Source organism: Epinephelus fuscoguttatus, linkage group LG13, assembly GCF_011397635.1.
Source record: "Epinephelus fuscoguttatus linkage group LG13, E.fuscoguttatus.final_Chr_v1".
NCBI lineage: Eukaryota > Metazoa > Chordata > Actinopteri > Perciformes > Serranidae > Epinephelus > Epinephelus fuscoguttatus.
This window is the reverse complement of record NC_064764.1, coordinates 38,135,734-38,153,031: the sequence shown is the minus strand read 5'-3', so window position 1 is coordinate 38,153,031 and position 17,298 is coordinate 38,135,734. Positions and strand designations below refer to the sequence as shown.

General features: G+C 43.3%; 1 protein-coding gene across 5 annotated transcripts in view; it reads left to right on the top strand.

Annotated features, from left to right (window-relative positions):
- Positions 1 to 17,298, top strand: part of lrch1 (leucine-rich repeats and calponin homology (CH) domain containing 1) — a 120,395-nt gene that overhangs the window by 30,035 nt on the left and 73,062 nt on the right. For all 5 annotated transcript variants that reach the window (XM_049594681.1, XM_049594678.1, XM_049594677.1 and 2 more), the window contains exon 2: positions 15,609 to 15,753. In XM_049594681.1, the coding sequence (XP_049450638.1) occupies positions 15,609 to 15,753 (145 nt within the window). The remainder of the gene's footprint in view (positions 1 to 15,608; positions 15,754 to 17,298) is intronic.

Below are 17,298 nucleotides of genomic sequence, written 5' to 3'. Positions count from 1 at the left end.
ATACAGACGTTGATATAGATAGACAAACCTATGGAATTCCACTGCAAATGCAAACTCCACTGTTAGCAAAAAGCAGTGACGTAGATCGCTAATAATAGCAACAATAAGTGAAAAGGTTAGTTCAGATTTTTTCAGACGTGGGTTTGTATGAAGTATGTATCCATAGTCAGTGTAATATTTTTACCTTGCCATCAGACAGCCCTTTTTAACGATAACTGTTAACGATATCTTATATCGCTGTCTTCTAAGCTACTAGTCCTTTGACAAGAACAGAATTATTATCTCTCAAACACAAGAGTCGCTGGTCTCCCGCTGCTGCCATCGGTTAGTTTTCCTGGGTGAAAGTCCGGGGTTTGTTGGACCCATCCACCTCCCATCCCGCCAGCCATAAAGGGACTTTCAGCGTTTTATGTCATTACCGGCAGCGTTTAAACCTGACGTGGTCCAGTGGCGTATCATACCACGACAGCAAACGTTTAAACATTCTAAACCATAGTTTTGTGCACTAATGCTAAAATCTGCTAACTCAAACAAGGTTTATGCTTCTGCATACCTACGATGCAGAGATGCAACGTGCACCTCCAAAAAACTGTAACCACGCATGGAGGCAACGCAGCCCCAACGCAGACCGCAAGAGCTATGATTGGTCCTTCACACTACGTCATTTCCAGCATTTCGCAAGGTTTCACTTCCTGCTGCAGTACCACAGCACCACCATTTTCAAAAATCGAGCCATTCAACAGACGTACAGACCATCGGCGCAGTCGCCTCTCTCTTCGTCGTCATTGTAACATTTGTAATAAGAACATTTGTTGTTCAGTGTCGATCATTTTGAGCTCCACCAACAGTCTTTCTGTCTCGGTCGCTATCGCTATTGAGAATAGAGCAAAGCTGGAAGACAAACAAAGAGTGAACGAGCAACGACCATAGACGTCACAGAGTCTAGGTAGGTATTTAAAAGAACACCGCACCCCCAAGCGCTTTGGCGGGGAATTGCATAGTGACATAGACCAACAGGACGCAGAGCTATGATAGGCACACAGCAACTGTGGAGCAACGGCATGCTCGAGTTGCGTCGAGTGTACGCAGAAGCATAAAGGAACTTTCACATCAAGGCAACACTACTCTGAAGCTACAGAGTGATATAAAAAGAAACAAAAACAAAAAAAAAAACGCAGTAATGGACCCACGCTGTAATGATTATGGCATGTTAATGTCAAGCATTAAACATTTAGCCTCCATCCATTGTCCATTCTCAAACATGGAAAACGTTAACATTAAAGGACTTTGCTGCACCCATTATTCTTCGTTTGTTGTGCTTTGATTTGGGATCTTTTGGAAATTCAGGTCCCATGATGCTTTGGGTATGCAGACACACAGCTGTGGATTCTGTAAACTATGCTGTGAACTACAACTTGAGTGTGTATTTGTTTATATTTCTGTGGATAGTCTCCATATGAAGTGTGCAGAGTGATGGATCAGCAGCTCCTGTTGACAGTGTCTGGGTGGATGTGCAGATAACTCTCACTGGATCACTTTGTAAACGTGCTGATTCTCAGGCAAGATCTGGAATATGATTCTGTAATTTCTCATCTGATTTATGGAAGTTACTGAAGCGTTATAACTTTGAGAAGGAGTTCGGGTTTTGAGGCAGATTGCAGTGTTTGACTGCTGAGGGTTTGAAGGAGCTTATTTGTCTCCATGAGCTGCGTGTGTTCACTTTAACAGGAGGAAGTGTGTATGTTGGTGAAGAGGCAGAGGCATGATGTTTTGGAGACTGACCTCTGTAGCGTTTGTTTTGACTTCTGTCTGTAAAGTTTCAGTGGAAGTCACAGTGGAGGCATGATCTACACACAAACTGTCCACATAGAAAAATAGATCCATTATAAAAAGCAGAAATTATTTCCTGTGGCAGAAATGCAAAGTAGACCTGAGACCATTTTCTGAGGTCAAATAAAGCTCCTTCTGGTCGACGAGGAATGTTCCAGTAGCACAGGAAAACAATTTGGGGAGTGTGTGTGTATGTGTGTGTGTGTGTGTGTGTCTCCCATAAACAGACCATTTAAAGCAAATCTTATGTGTTCTAATGTTTTTTTTGTGAATGTGTGTGTGTGTAGGAATGACTGGTCGTCCCACAGGAATTCTACATGACCTATTTCTATCGACCCATGTCCATCTGTCACAACCTCACACACACACACACACACACACACACACACACACACACACTGTGCATCTATGTTTAGATCTAGAAAAACACTTGGCCGATCTGCAAATATGCATTTTTTGCCCCAAGATAAACATGAAACACACACACACACACACACACACACACACACACACACACACACACACACACACACACACACATACTATTACACACACATGCCCACACATTTGTGCAGCAGCTGATGCATGCAGCATCACACACATGCATGTTTGCACATGTGACTCTGCATCCATGCAGAAAAGTCTCCCATGGTTGTCATGGTGACCTCAGCTCCTGTCATCCTCTCTTTCATCCTGTGTCATGGCTATCGTCGTGGATGGAGGCATTATATTTTTGGGTTGGGATAAAATAATGAAGTGATGACACTTTATATCCAAAAGGTCAAAGGTCAACTTCACTGTGACATTATAATATTCTGTATAAAACACTTTCCTGGACATTATTCAGCGTCATATCTCAGGAACAGAAGGGGAGACATTTGGTCAGATACAAGTTGATTCACACAGTGACATACGTCTGTCAGTGTTTTTTGCGGTGACAGTACTCGCCTCCACACCTGCAGATGCTCGACTAAATAGAGTTCAACCCTGACACTATTTTGCAACAGCACCATCCCTTCATCCTGTGCTGAGCTACTCCCAAGACAACTGTGATTGGTTGAGAGAAATACAAACAAGCCAGATCGTTTTTCTCTGATAGATAATCTGTGACACAGCGCTGTGGAGACACTTCAGCCCACGCGAGGCCAGTACCTCAGTATCATATCAGAGCTGATTGCTAACAGCAGCAGCTACTGAAACAAAGCAGATTATCATCATCATCATTATCATTTTCATCACGATCAGCACAAAACGAGTCTGAGGCATTGAGTTTTCCTCCCAGCAGCACCTTCAGCATCCTGGACTGACTCCACCCGTCTGAGAGCCGGCTGTTTCCTCTGTAGTCAGCAAGTGGTGAGGACACCGCCAAGAAAACCCCTTCCTCTGACACACACACACACACACACACACACACACACACACACTCTGTCCACATCTGTGCTGTGGACCAAATGTCTTGCTGTGCTCATAGTCTGTGAGGTTTGTTGTTTTGTCATAAAAGCCACGAAAAGCTTAAAATAAATGTTGCTACACCTCCATTATTACAGATGTGTTTTGTCAGAGGACGAGTGTGTCCGTTACATGAACAGACAGAAAGTCAAGTGTGTTTTATAGTAACTGTTGAGTTCAAGTACCTGAATGTTTATTTCTTTGTGAAAACAAAAATTTCTTTGGCTTCTTATTCTCTCTGTTTTCTGTCTTGTTGTTACGTGTTCTCTTCTCTTAATCCATCACTTCCTCTCCTTACACATGTACGTACACTATAAATTATGTCGTGTGTAGTAGAGTGCGGCACAGGCTGCATATTTCTGTCCGAATCCGACCAAGCCTGAGAGAAAAGTTCCTGAACCTGTCCGAGTGTTATGTGTGTTATGGCGGCGATGTAACCTGGCGGAGGTTTGCGAGCTTGGCTAGAGGGTGTTGAAGTGTGCGCAGCCCAGTTCTGTGCTCTGGCCCGTCAGGAGAATCACAAACTGACCGAACTCCTACAGAACTACTGGCACTGCCGCAGACAGCTGACCCAGTCACACATGCAGCTACATACACAGTCCTCTGACTGCAAGAGCACTCAGAATCGTCTCTGGAGCTTCAGAGATGAACAGCAGAAACAGCCAATGTGTGTGTGTGTGTGTGTGTGTGTGTGTGTGTTATGTTCAGGTGTTGTCACGTAAATAACAGTGCCCAAGCAATAAACAGGACAGACAATAGGATTTTATTTATTTTTACACTGCATTCTCATTGAAAGCTGACCAAATCCGACCTGAGCCCGCATACAATTTATACATTTTTGACCGAACCCAGCCCGACCCATCGGGACCCGTTGGGCTCGGATCGGGTAGCCACACACTAGTGTGTAGATTTGAGCTTATTTCATGATGATGATGATGATGATGATGATGAGGATGATAAGGTTTGACACTTCATTTTTACAGTTTCTGTTTTGCGCTGGGGGTGAGACTCTGCTCAGTGTCAGCTGTCTGTGGTAGTGTTGCTCTTTTGGTTTGGTGCTTTTTGTGTGTGTGTGTGTGTGTGTGTGTGTGTGTGTGTGTGTACTCTGGGTGTGTGTTGTAGCTGCATCCTCTGGTTGTGCAGGAAAAGGAGAGACTCCTCCCTGCAGCAGTACAGTAATGACAGGCTTCATTACACCACACACACACACACACACACACACACACACACACACACACACACACACACACAGTATATATTTATGTTAAAGATCTTCAGGCAAAACAACAAGGTGACCTGACTTTGCAGAATTCAGATGTGAACCATGAGGACCAGAAACATCTTCAGCCAATCAGAGCTCCACTAACATGAGACTCAGCAGCCAGAGTTTGGGCGTTTTCACACCTGTAGTTCGGTTCATTTGGTCACACCAGAGGGAAGCTGTGAAACATTATTGCATTCTGCTTTTGCTTTGGTTCCTGTTCACACTGACTTTCTGCAAACACACAAACAAGAGTAAACATGAAGTTCTACTGACTGACAGGAAGCTCGTTGATTGGACAGTGTTGCCGTTTGTCACCCTGCATCATTAGGACCCACGAGGGGAAATCACATTCTGGTGGCTGACGGACGTTTATGCAGCGGCACTTTAATGCTGCTAAAGTGTTTCTATTTCTGTTCTTTGGTTTCACAAAGAGCTCACAGAGAAATAACTGACTGTAAGCATTATTAGGAGGCTGTTATCAGACTGAGAGTCAGTCACATGTTCTGAATAGTGACTAACGTGGAGACGTGATGAGAAGAAGGCGTCTTTTACAGTAATGATTTGGGGCTTCATACTGTGGGATCACTATCACACACTTTGTAATGGACTTAATAAACAGACAGAAAATGGAGTCGGATACAGTGACGGCAGTTTAGGTCCTGATTACACACACAGCGTTTTAGCAGCTGGAGGCGGCTTTCTGTAATTGTTTTAAATGAGAATGAGGTTTTTTGCTCGTGGTTTTTATGTTGTGACGCGCCTTGTGTTTCTGCGCTCTGTTGAAAAGACTTGACAGAAAACACGCAAACATTGGCACTATGGTTCCTTAAAAAGTAATTGAAAAGTTTGGACATTTTGTTCATAAGATTTGTTGGAACGCTGACAATCATGCGTTTAAGATAGTGTACCATAATACCTTGATACTGCTCAAAAGCTGACACAGTAAACCACATAAGCCGTGTAAGAGCTCACAGAACAGCGAGCAGGAAGACTGTAGAATGACAGATATGCAGGACAGACTGTGTTCTATGCAAACAATCATAACTCCTTCTGGATGCAGTGACGGCACGCTGCTGAAGTGAACCGTTAGTTTGTTTCCTCAGGGTTTTACGACAGGAAGTGGTGAGGTGAGGTGGTAAACCGCTGAGATCCTGATGTGTCTCGTCTCATGATCAGTTTAGCTGAATGATGACGGCCTCAACAATGACCACACCCACTGTGATGGGAGCGGTTTGAACTCTTGAATTGACCCTTTGGATGGTTTAGTTTCAAACACTGATGAAATTAAAAGTCACTTCAGCTGACTTCTAATGTCTCCCTCCCTCCGTCCTCGTCCTGCTGTCGTGTAGTCGGATGACAGAGCTCTGTGTTAATGAGTAGGCAGGAAACATTCTTGTGTCTCAGCTGCTCAGCCTCCACATTCCTGCTCTGAGTCCGAGTGTTTGTACAGAACAAGTCTTTGTAGCTCACATCCCTGCTCACATGTTGCCTCGGTGCACTGCAACACACACAGTGAACTTTCGTGATACCTGCTGCCATGGAAACGTCTAAATGGGCAGTGTGTAATTGGATCTGGATCAACAGATCGTACTCGTATTGTTTGATTCAGTGTCACAGAGGTCAGGAGGTGAACGAGAGCATAATGTCGAGGAAATTAAACTTGAGGACAAAAGTATCACCACCTCAACATACAACACCACAGATACTGCACTGTGTGTTTTTAATGATCACCTGCTCCGTTTGTTTTGGACAGGAAGAGACCTCTGTGGAGAATTCAGCTCCTGGTAAAAACCTCCTGAACAATGAACGCTGAAGGAACTCTAGCCCTCAGATATTTCAGCTGGTTCCAGTCTGCAATCCTCGCTGGTAGATGCAACAAAATCCCCCAAAATCTGACACACTGGACCTACCTGCATGGTAGTTTTGTCGGGTCCATGTCATTGGTCCGACAGCACATTGGTCCGACGTCCCGTTATTCCGATATGTGATTACACTAGGCTATACTGTATTTGTGTACCATAGAGGATCAGCAAACGCAACAAAAGTAGGCTACTGGTCGAGATACAAGCGTCATAGAGAGAAGAGAATGAAACACCATAACCTCCTGTTATTAACTCTGCGGTCCGAGTTGTGTGGGGAGCTTTCCACGGTGCTGAACGGCTCCCGGTGGGCGTATTTCTGCCTTGATGGTCTGCCGCGACCGGCTCTGGGTCAGCTTGGAAAGGCTTGAGGTGGAGCAGGCTCACAGCTTACGTGTTTTCCACTTTCTTTTTCATTTTAAGCCACACCATGATCTTTTTCTGACCCGAACCAAGTGGTTTCTGTGCCTAAACCTAATCAGACCTTAACCACAGGGCATCATGATGATTTCGGAACAACGGGACTTTGGAGCAATGGGTTTAACATGGTCGGAACAATGGGATGTCAAACCAATGGGCAGACCCCGTTTTGTCGAGCTAAGTGTGTCCAGTGTTGGTTGATTTTTCGGCAGAGCGGGTTTAGTGTTAGCTTGGCTGTCAGCAGCTAATGCTACCTCTGGATAGTGGTAGTGTGAGGTGAGCCCTAATGTTCGTAGTATTTTATTCTCATATAACACTGTTTGCAAATCATGTGTCATATCTGAGTCCTGCTTTCCTTTTGTGTTAAAAAATCTAAAGTCCAGACGTTTGACTTAAACGCCGACGGCGCATTTCTGGTTTCTTTCTCTAGTGCCTCCATTTTTGTTTTGGTCTCATTCAGCGGCATTTGTTCCTGCTAAATGTCGCTGACCTCACCAGGAAAAAAAAAAACCTCAGCACCATCTAGTGGACCGAAAAAGCAACTGATTTTATTATTCTGATATCAAAAGTTGTATTAAAATGCGTGTTTGCAAAAATTAATAATGTATATAATAAAAGATTGATACTTGGCGTCCGTGTATCGATACAATATCGGCATGCAAAATATTACGATATTATGCCGTATCAATTTTTTACCAATGGATGCACAAACAACTACGCTTACAAGTGGATTCATTTGATAGTGAAGAAAACCTGAAAAAATTTTGATTCTCAGGCAAATACTGCAGTTATATTTCTCATTTCTGATTTATGGACGTTTATTTACAATGAACATCAGAGATAATGATTTCTTTTGAAAGTGTACTTGAACAAATAGCTTTTCTACCTTGATCTCCTCCATGAGCTGTGTGTCACAGCTGCTGCTTCAACTGTTAACTGTGTTGACAAGCTGTCAAATAAGCAGTCACGCTACAATAACTAACTTCCTGTTCTTTCTAGAACATGCACCTGTCCTCTTCACCTCGACATGCTGCCCCACATCTTGGGGAGGTTGGAAAACCTCTTATAATGTAACTATATGATGTAACTCCGTGTGCACCTGTAAATGTACAGCAGTGTGTTTGTGCTGATTTGCATCTGAAATTATGCTGAGTAGAGTTTAGGGTAAGAAAACCTCCCCCAGCATTCTTCTTCTCTTTTCCGTTTCTTGAGGTTAAAGTCCGCACATTGAAAACATGACCTCGATGAGATCACTTCCTGTCCCTTAAGAGTGGGACGGTGTTGCTATTAACACAGGAAGGGTGCTGTGCTCAGTTGCCTCAGTTCTAAGGAAATCTGATGGACAAACTGTTGTTTTGTTTTGTCATTGACCACTGGCAGCGAGGTCTGAGGATGAAGACTGTCCAAAGTGCTTTACATACACTTAAAAGAAACAACATGTGATCATATGTACAAGAGCCTGAAACATTAGATCAACATTAGAAGGCAGCAGGGAACGATAGAGCTGTGAGCCACAGAAGACATGTGGCAGAAAACACGAAAAATGATGGACAGAGCTTTGATGAATTTGACGACAGCTTACATTTATGTTGAGACAATAACTCATAGTTTGTTTCATGTTGTCATTGCAATAAAATATCACATTTGGGACAGCTTAGCCGAGCGATAACCTAAGAGTCTACTAAATCAAAATGTGCATATAGCTAAAGTAAAGCTGGTTGCAACAAGCAGCAACTATTTCCCTGCTGCAGAAATAAAAACAACACCTATATCCAGAGGCATATTTGCTGTCAGTGAGTAGTATATGACCGGCTGCACCCTCCTGATCTTTACGATAATGTGGATATTATAAATCGTAATAACATTTACCTTGAGGAGCAATTTGCTGTAAAAGTGCTTAAAACGTTATGATGGATCTTTTGCTGATGCTGCTGAAGAATCTTAATGTCAAGCTCTAAATATTTGTCTCAAACATAAAATGCTTTTTCGTAAAAGGTTTAGAGACTCTGCTTTGCTCCTCATCCTCGGCGCACTAATGTGGTCCAACACAGTACAGTTACAAAGTGTGTACGGCAGTCCTTGTTGTAAACATGAAGGCCGACTGTTCGCACCCCTGTACGCTGCCGCAGCTCAGGATAAATGCTCATTCATGGTCGTCTTTATCAGCGGCTGTCGATCAGGAACAACACTGAGGAGGCTGAAACCTTGAGACGCCGCTCGCTGCCAGCTTCAGTTGTTTATCTCTGCTGCTGCTGCTGCAAGTCCAAACAAGTTAACTGGAGGGAATCTTAAACTCCCACACTTACTCAGCTTATATCCTCTGACTCATGTCAGAGCTAAGATGCATTATGGAAGAATCTCGCAGGTTAGAGGAGCTGATTGGTTGATGGTTTAAATCCCTGGAGACTGGAATACTGGTTGGGTAGTGTGGACAAAAAATTATTTGCAGGAGCTGTTGTTGTGTTTTCTTGATTCTAACTTTTAGTCTGTACGGTCTGATCGTAGTGTAAATGAGAACCTAAGAAATGACATTTAGCCTACTGCTTGCCGTACACCTGTTTCAGCTGGCACTAAGGATAGCCACTGATAGCTAGCGGGGAAAACAAAAGTGCTGTCCTCTTCCTGTTTTGGTTGTGCATTGGTTGATGCACTTTCATTGTGCAGTAAATTGAGCCTTCATTTTTCTGGGAGGTCGTATCTTGTTGTGCAATCAACTTCATAATGAAAAGTCAAAGCAAAAAACTGTCTATCCATGTCTGTTAAACGTGAGTCAGTCCTTCAGTCTCTGTCGCAGCCGTGTCTCATGTTAAAGTCTGCTGGTGTTTAGTTAGAGATGAAGAACTGAAGCAGACGTTTGTGCTCACATGAAAACATCAACATGAAACACAACAGTCACATCACAATGACTAGTTTTGTGCAGTTGCAAAGGGTCAGTCATAACGGACTCTAAACAATATGTTCAACACGGCTGCCAGAACTGGTCCATTCATTCACACTCAAATGTTTGGCTGTGTGTGTGTGTGTGTGCGTGTATGTGTTTTTGTACCCTCAGGGAACTGATGCTCACTTCCTGCTCAGTTCTTAGACCACCTCTTGTGTCTCTTCCTCACTGATTGATAGAATTTCTTTCCTTTAAGTTAGAAAGTGGAAACCAGCTGAAATACACCAAAGTAACCAGGTTCTTTTTAAATCTGTATCGACCAATTTGGGGTGTACGTCATAGCTACGTCATTGTAGTTGCGTACACATTGCGGTGGCAGAAAAATAAGTGGAGAGAAATTGAACCCAGAATATCGTTGTGAGGAAGCTGTTTGAAGCTTTACAGAGATGCCAATGGTTGCAAGCCATTAAACCAACGGACTGGACTGATGACATCATCCAGAATCCTTTTGTCCTCTTTGGCTGAAATTGATCTGACTCAGGGGTGCTGGCTCTACGTCTCTTCTTCACATCTCACATACTCATTGTGTCTGTCCTTCCCATCCTGACGTACAGCTCAACATTTAACCTCTGACGATCAGCCTACATTAGAGCATGAATTTGATGTAAACTAAAAATCTCGCAGCAGTAGTTGTATTTACTTTGTTCTAACAGACATTAAACAATGAAAAGTCAGCCATGCTAGTGCAGTCAGTTATAGTTGTTTGACTTGTGTATAACAGCCCATGTCTTGTATTGTGTTGTTTTATGTCCTTGCTGCTGGCTAGGCCGTACATATCTCCGTAATTTATGAAAATCTTATGACAAATTTCAGTATTAAATGTCCTGGACATGACCACAAAATACCAAATTGTATGCGTGAAAAGATTTGTATGCCTTGAGTTTCTCTTTCCGTGTCTGTGTATATACTTGCTGCAGCACTACGCAGCCAAAACGCACAATACTGGTGGTGTCCACTTGGGGCAGACAACAGAAATATAACCCGGAAATCGGGTGTGCATGCCGGGTGTTGTAAACAAACATGGATGCCCTTGATATGCTTGATGAGGTAGAAGAACCGTATCACTATGTAACGTCGTAGAAACATCATAGAGATGCGGGTAGTTCCGCACCAGGTCTGTCAGCCTCTCTTCAGAAGTTTCCGCCATTGCTCAATCGAATGCAGATCACGCATGGCAGCCATGATGCGCTCACGTTCGCGTTGTTTGCAGCAAGTATATTACTGGCCTAAGACAACCTGTCTTCTGCTGGGAAAGCCTTAGAATAATCAGAGGAGACGTCCAGGTAATCCATACTTATGAGTTGCAAGTTTCAAAACGTTAAAATAATCGTCGAAGGCATCTGGGTGATCCTTGTTCCTGTTATTACATGTTGGTGCTTACACTGACACCACTACTGCAGAGGTGTCTCTTTCTGCCACTACTTTGATCCCACCTGCAGTGATCAGACGTCTCCCGAACCCTGCGGCTCGACCTTATTTTGGAAGTATGGCTCACTTATTTTCAGCAATATCATTGGCCGATATCCGTGCTGTTTAATAAGGTCAGTATTGGTGGCTGATAATGACCCAACAGATCATATTAGTGCAGTCCTAATAATATTAACAGGCAGTTTTGATGTGGCATCCCAAGATACGTGATGTTTTAGTCATAAAAACAAGCTTGCAAATACAAATGTATCTTTGGTAAGCTGAAACGATCATATTGGACACACAGATGTATCAGTCAGGCATGGTCTGTAGTAGTAGTGGTCGTAAACTCTGTGTGTGTGTGTGTGTCACGGGTTGTGTGTCCTCAGGCCTGTATCATCACTCGTGTCACCTCACACGTAGAGGCATTCAAACGTAACCTGACAGATGTGTGTCTGATGTGACCTCAAAGCATCTCCCTTCTTCTATGTGTGTGTGTGTGTGTGTCCCACATGGTGCAGTATGAGTGTTTTTATTAAGGTCACTGCAGCAAAAACAACGTTATGATTTCCACTGTATTATTTTAGAGGTTAAAGATATGTGATGGTGTTGGTCACTCACACACACACACACACACACACACACACCCACACACACACACGCGCACACACACACACACACACATTCTGCCAGTAACAGCAGTGTGTGTGTGTGTGTGTGTTTGTGTGTGCGCATGTGTGTGCAGCCGGTAGTTGAGTCAGACTGCTGCTGTTTGCTCGGAGGATGAAAGCGGCTCTGACTAACTCTTTGTTTCTCAGCCACGTTGTTTTAAATAGCACTTCCTGTGACTGCGTGACCCATGATGCAACGCTGCCTGCGCTGTGATCGAATATCCACGTTCCTCTGTCTAATGACAGGATCACTGCCGCAGTTTGTAAAGTCAGGTTTGTTTGAAGCTCACAGTCTGGCTGAGCAGCAACGTCACTAACCACCGGCTTCTTAAATGTGACACTGAGCTGCTTCTCTGTTTTATGTCACAGGAAACGGGATGTTTGGAGTTTCGGGCTGTTGGTCAAATAAAACAAACCAGTTCACCCATCACCATGGGCTCTCTGGGCTTGTTAGGGGCATGACACATTAATTAATCAATAATATGATGAGTGTTTGTTAGTGGTTGCATTGCATGGTTGATTTAAGGCAAATATGTGGGTTTTTTATACAGTTTCAATGTTTCAGTTCATCTCCACACGTCCAAACTAGAGCTTTGATTCACTGCCCAGGAGGAGGAGGCCCAATTCAACCCGTCACACTCGGACAGGCTTGAATCGGGTTGGGTTTGCAACAGTTTCCTCACAGCAAGAGGGTTCCTGGTTCAAACCCCAGAGTGGGGGGGCCCTTCTGCGTGGAGTTTGCATGTTCTCCCTGTGTCAGAGTGGGTTTTCTCCATAGGTGTGAATGTGAATGTGTGTCTCCTTGTGTCAGCCTTGCGATACTGAGATAACCCCGTCTCTCGCCTAATCCCCCCCCCCCCCCCCCCCCCCAACAGGATCGCCATCGACCCATCCTGAATGTATGTCAGAGATCATGTCACACATATCTGTCACTGGGCTAAAAGACTTAAGTTAACTTTAGCTTTTAATATTTTGACATTCGCAAAAAAAATGTTGTCACAGTACAGATTTGGGTTTTTAAATCAGGCTTGGCCTCAAAACTGCTGCAGTGGCTCTGGCTTGGGTCAGGCTTGGACAGAATCTATGGAGGTTCACGCAGGGTTAGGCATTATTTTTTGGGCCCAATCATAGCTCTAGATGTTTTTAGCGTAGCTCAGCACAATGACGGCAGCAACTTGGCGAAACTGTTAGCTTAGCTCTATTTAAAAAAAAAAAAAAAAGAAAAATCCACCTCACAGCAACTCCAGACCTGATTTACTTTATAATAGTAGGTTTTAAGGAAATGAGGCAGACTTATATGAGGAGATGCAGCTCAGTGTAACAAACACATTAGAGGGAAGTTCTGACTGTGTGATGTACAGTTTATCAGTGTCTGCCTTTGCTTTCAATCCCCCTGATGCTGAAGATGCGTTGATGTGATCGTCACGTTTAATGACTCTCCTGTTACCCAGGAAAATGTCACATTCTTGCCAAGGAAAGTTTCACTTTTAGACACTTTTGTTTGAGGGAGTATTTTCATGCCCTGTGCTGGCGATAGCCATGACTGAAGGCGTTATGTTCTCAGGTTATCTGTCCCATTTTTGTGAACGCGATATGTCAAGAACACCTTGAGAGAATTTCTTGTCCACTTAGATGCTGCGATGAACTGATAAGATTTTGGTGGCCAAAGGTCAAAGTTTCTGTGAGTTCCTTGAGTCCAAGTGGGTGCTTGTGCCAAATTTGAGATAAGGTGTCCACCAGGGGTCGCGTTAACTGGATATTCTCGGTCATTGACCGTTTTTTTTACAACAATGACCGGAAAATCTGAAGGCTGTCGGGTCATTTTGACCAGTTGCAATTACCACCCCTGCCCACTTGGCGGCAGAGTGCACAGCCAGTGGTTTAAGTGGCTGCCGTTTTCACACTGCAGAGAAAAAGTCATTCATCTGCTTCATGTAGCCAAATGCCCTGGACACACCGGACGCAGAACCGAAGCGCAGCACCCAACAGCGGAGGCAGTTTTCAGTCAGCGCCCCTGTTAACATATCTGACTGTCCACACAGGCCGCTGAGCAGAGCGGAGCGCCCGCAGAGGCAGCGCTTCAGTTCGGCATCTGATCTATTTTTCACGCGAGCCACGAGCGCTTCTGTCAAGCTGGATCGAGCGGATCGTACCAAACAGGAAGTCGGACACAGAAAAGAAAAGAGAATCCGGCCAATTTTCAAAATAAAATAACAGCACGCACTGTGGAACGTACTGCGTTTATAATTCAAAATAACACAACAGTGCATAACCAAACACATTTTTCAATACCCTAATCACTTCATTACAATTTTAATTTTGTGTCACCGAGCCTACAGACATAACTACATAACGCCCTAGACACACTGGACGCGTTAGTGACGTGTTAGTGCCGTCCGGTGTGTCCAGGGCGAAGCCTAATGGCACGGGTGTGTGGATGTCTGTTCATCTTTTCGTTCATGTCCTTATTAATGCACACTTTATAACTTGCTTGTTGGATTTATTAAAAAAGAACGAATGAAAACTAAATGTCTTTGAATATGTTTATTATCATTTACAAACGAAAATTAAAATGACTGGTAAAAATAGATTATGACCAGATTTTTATGACCCTGTTGGTCAAAATGACCGGCGACGAAAAAGTCTAACGCAACATCTGGTGTCCACATTTAAATTGTGCTGGTTCTATAGATCCTCTGTGCTTCTGGGCGGAAAGGATCCATGTTTAAGAAATTGTAGCTTCTTTCCAGCAACATCCATGTAACATAGCATCTAAAGAGAGGCTAAAGAGTCTGGTCAGACATGGATGAAAACTGTGACTGCGATTTGACTGGTTTGCGGAGGCTTACAACAGTAATGCGGTATTTCTATTTCTCTTTTGGTGGCTAGGGTAACAGTTTCCCCCTGCTTCCAGTCTTTGTGCTAAGCTAGGCTGTGGAAGTGGGCACAGAGTTGAAACATATCTTATATCTCATCTTAATAACAAATAAAAGGTGAACCACTTTTTAAAGGTGATATGTGAATTAAAACAGAAAATAGGAATGTGGCTATTTTTTGAGAAAACTGTAGTGTTGATTGGCAGCAGTGTGATCTGTGTCTGCAGGAAGTGACTCCACAAAACATTTGATTACAGATACTCAACAGAAAGAGGATTCATGTGAGTCGTGGCTGTTGTATTATTTGTTGTTCAGGCTTTGAACCTGAACTCTGAATCCAGCAGAACGTCTTCAGGGTTGTTGCCTGCAGAGGAAATGAACTCTTGGTGTGTTCTCGCTCCGTTAACAAAACAAATGTGTTTTCAAGAGTTCGGCCTCACCAGAACAATGTGCAGTAATTGGCCTGACATTTCTCGGCCTTATTTGGCCGCTGCTGATAACTGAAGTTGATATTGTTGTTGCTGACCTACGGCAGGATGTGATGTCACCAATCCTGGCCTTGAGCAGCCGACCTCTTCCCTGACTTCCCTGAGTTTGACGGCAGTCGTATCTCAGATTTTGCTTCATTGTTGAAATGTGAGGGCTTAATGCAGAGCACAAGATTCATGTTCTTTAATTAAACTCTCAAATAAAATGACAGGCAGTAAATATGGTGCACAGTAGGGCTGTCACTGTTAATTTAAGTCAGACTTTTGTTTCATTCTGGGAACAAATGAAATATTCAAAGGGTAATGATCAGTTTTAATTCAAAATGTACAGTACATGTAACTCAAGCAGACATGTCTGTATTTGTAGTATCATTTATTGAATTACGTCCTCTTCTCTCTGCAGACCTCTCAAAGAACAGACTGGCCGACGTCCCCACAGAAGTCTGCCACCTGGTCGCCTTGGAGACACTAAACCTGTATCACAACTGCATCAGGACCATCCCAGACAGCATCATCGGCCTGCAGTCACTCACCTCCTTAAATCTCAGGTACTCACTCACACACACTGAGGTGGTTGTCTTCACTGTGTCCTTACTGTACCAGGGAGAACATGAGGATCTTCAGAGGGTGTTGCATTCTGGGTATGATGCAGCAGCATCTTGATAGCCCAGTGTTGATATTAACTGTTTAAAGTTAATTAAAGATATTTTGAGTATGATTGTCATTCTTACTTTAGGCTGAAAGCAGATGTACTGCTGCTGCATCATGACTGTTCACCTGCATGCTTTCATTTCCAGAGAGCTCCCGAAGCACTGACTTTACTGCTGTCGCTCTCATACAGTATTAACGTAAACTCACTGTAAACTCAGTTTCATAAATTGAAGTTAAAACATTCACAGTGCTAATTCAACACAGACTGGAAAAGATCCAGTTAAGAGACATTTCAGATTCACACCGAACAAAAAATACAACAAATCTCAGTCCTGCATTAAATGACATTATCAAAATAAAAGAATAATTCTGTTTTATTACAACCAGTTTTTATTTTTTTAATTTTATTAGCTTGTTATTGTTGTGACAGTTAACCGATATATTTATTTTTAAATCCCAGTATGGCCAAGTGTGATATCTAAATGTCAGGAGCTGTATTTTTTGATAAAGGTTAAATGTGTCACAGCATGTTATTATAAATGAAGCACTGTGGTGCTACAGAGACGCTCCAGCCTACAAATCATATTCCAGACATAAGGGAGCATACTTGTTTGGTACCGACAGCAGCAAAAGTCCCATCATCTCTGTTATATTTTTTTTCATTGAAAATTAAATGCAGAAATCACCATTCCTGCTAAAATCGCCACTCATAAGTCAGCTGCAATATCTGTTAAAATAATCGCAGTAAGTTGTTTTTTTCCAGATAGTGCAGCGCTTTAAAGGGCTACATCATCCAAATGGCATGTTGTACATGTTGTTATAACTGTGTGTGTGTTCTTGTGCGTGTGTGTGTGTGTGGCCGCAGCATCACACTGAATCAGAGTGATGAAGCAAAAATAAAAACAGTGTCGTTGTCCTTTATTGTGAGCAGACTGTGTATTGTGTGTCGGCTTACAGTCTAAGCGCTCCCACTGTGTGAGTCACTGCAGGTGTGAGTGTGTGTGTTTTGGTGTGTGTGTGGTGGCATAGATGCTGCAGGGTGAACTGCAGAGCTTGCCAAGTGTCGACAGACACACAGAGTGTTCAGTGGACTGTTAGTTAACCCAGAAAACTTTCACACACACACACACACACACACACACACACACACACACACACACAGTGTAGCGCTCTCTGTCAGGTAGTGTTTAAAGGTCGAGGTGTTCCTGCTGTCTCCACACCGTCGTCACTGTGAGACTCTCTGCTCCTGATGTGTGACTCTGATCTCTATTTAAAAACATTAATGTCACCTCTTAGTTTGTCAGTTTGATACAAGCTTTTAGACAGTTTACATGTTACTATGTTACTACTATGTTAATAATTTAGTAATTGTTTTAAGTTTCTTTCTACCAGAAACGCCAAACATTGTCTGGTTCAGGCTTCAGCTGTGAGGATTTACTGCT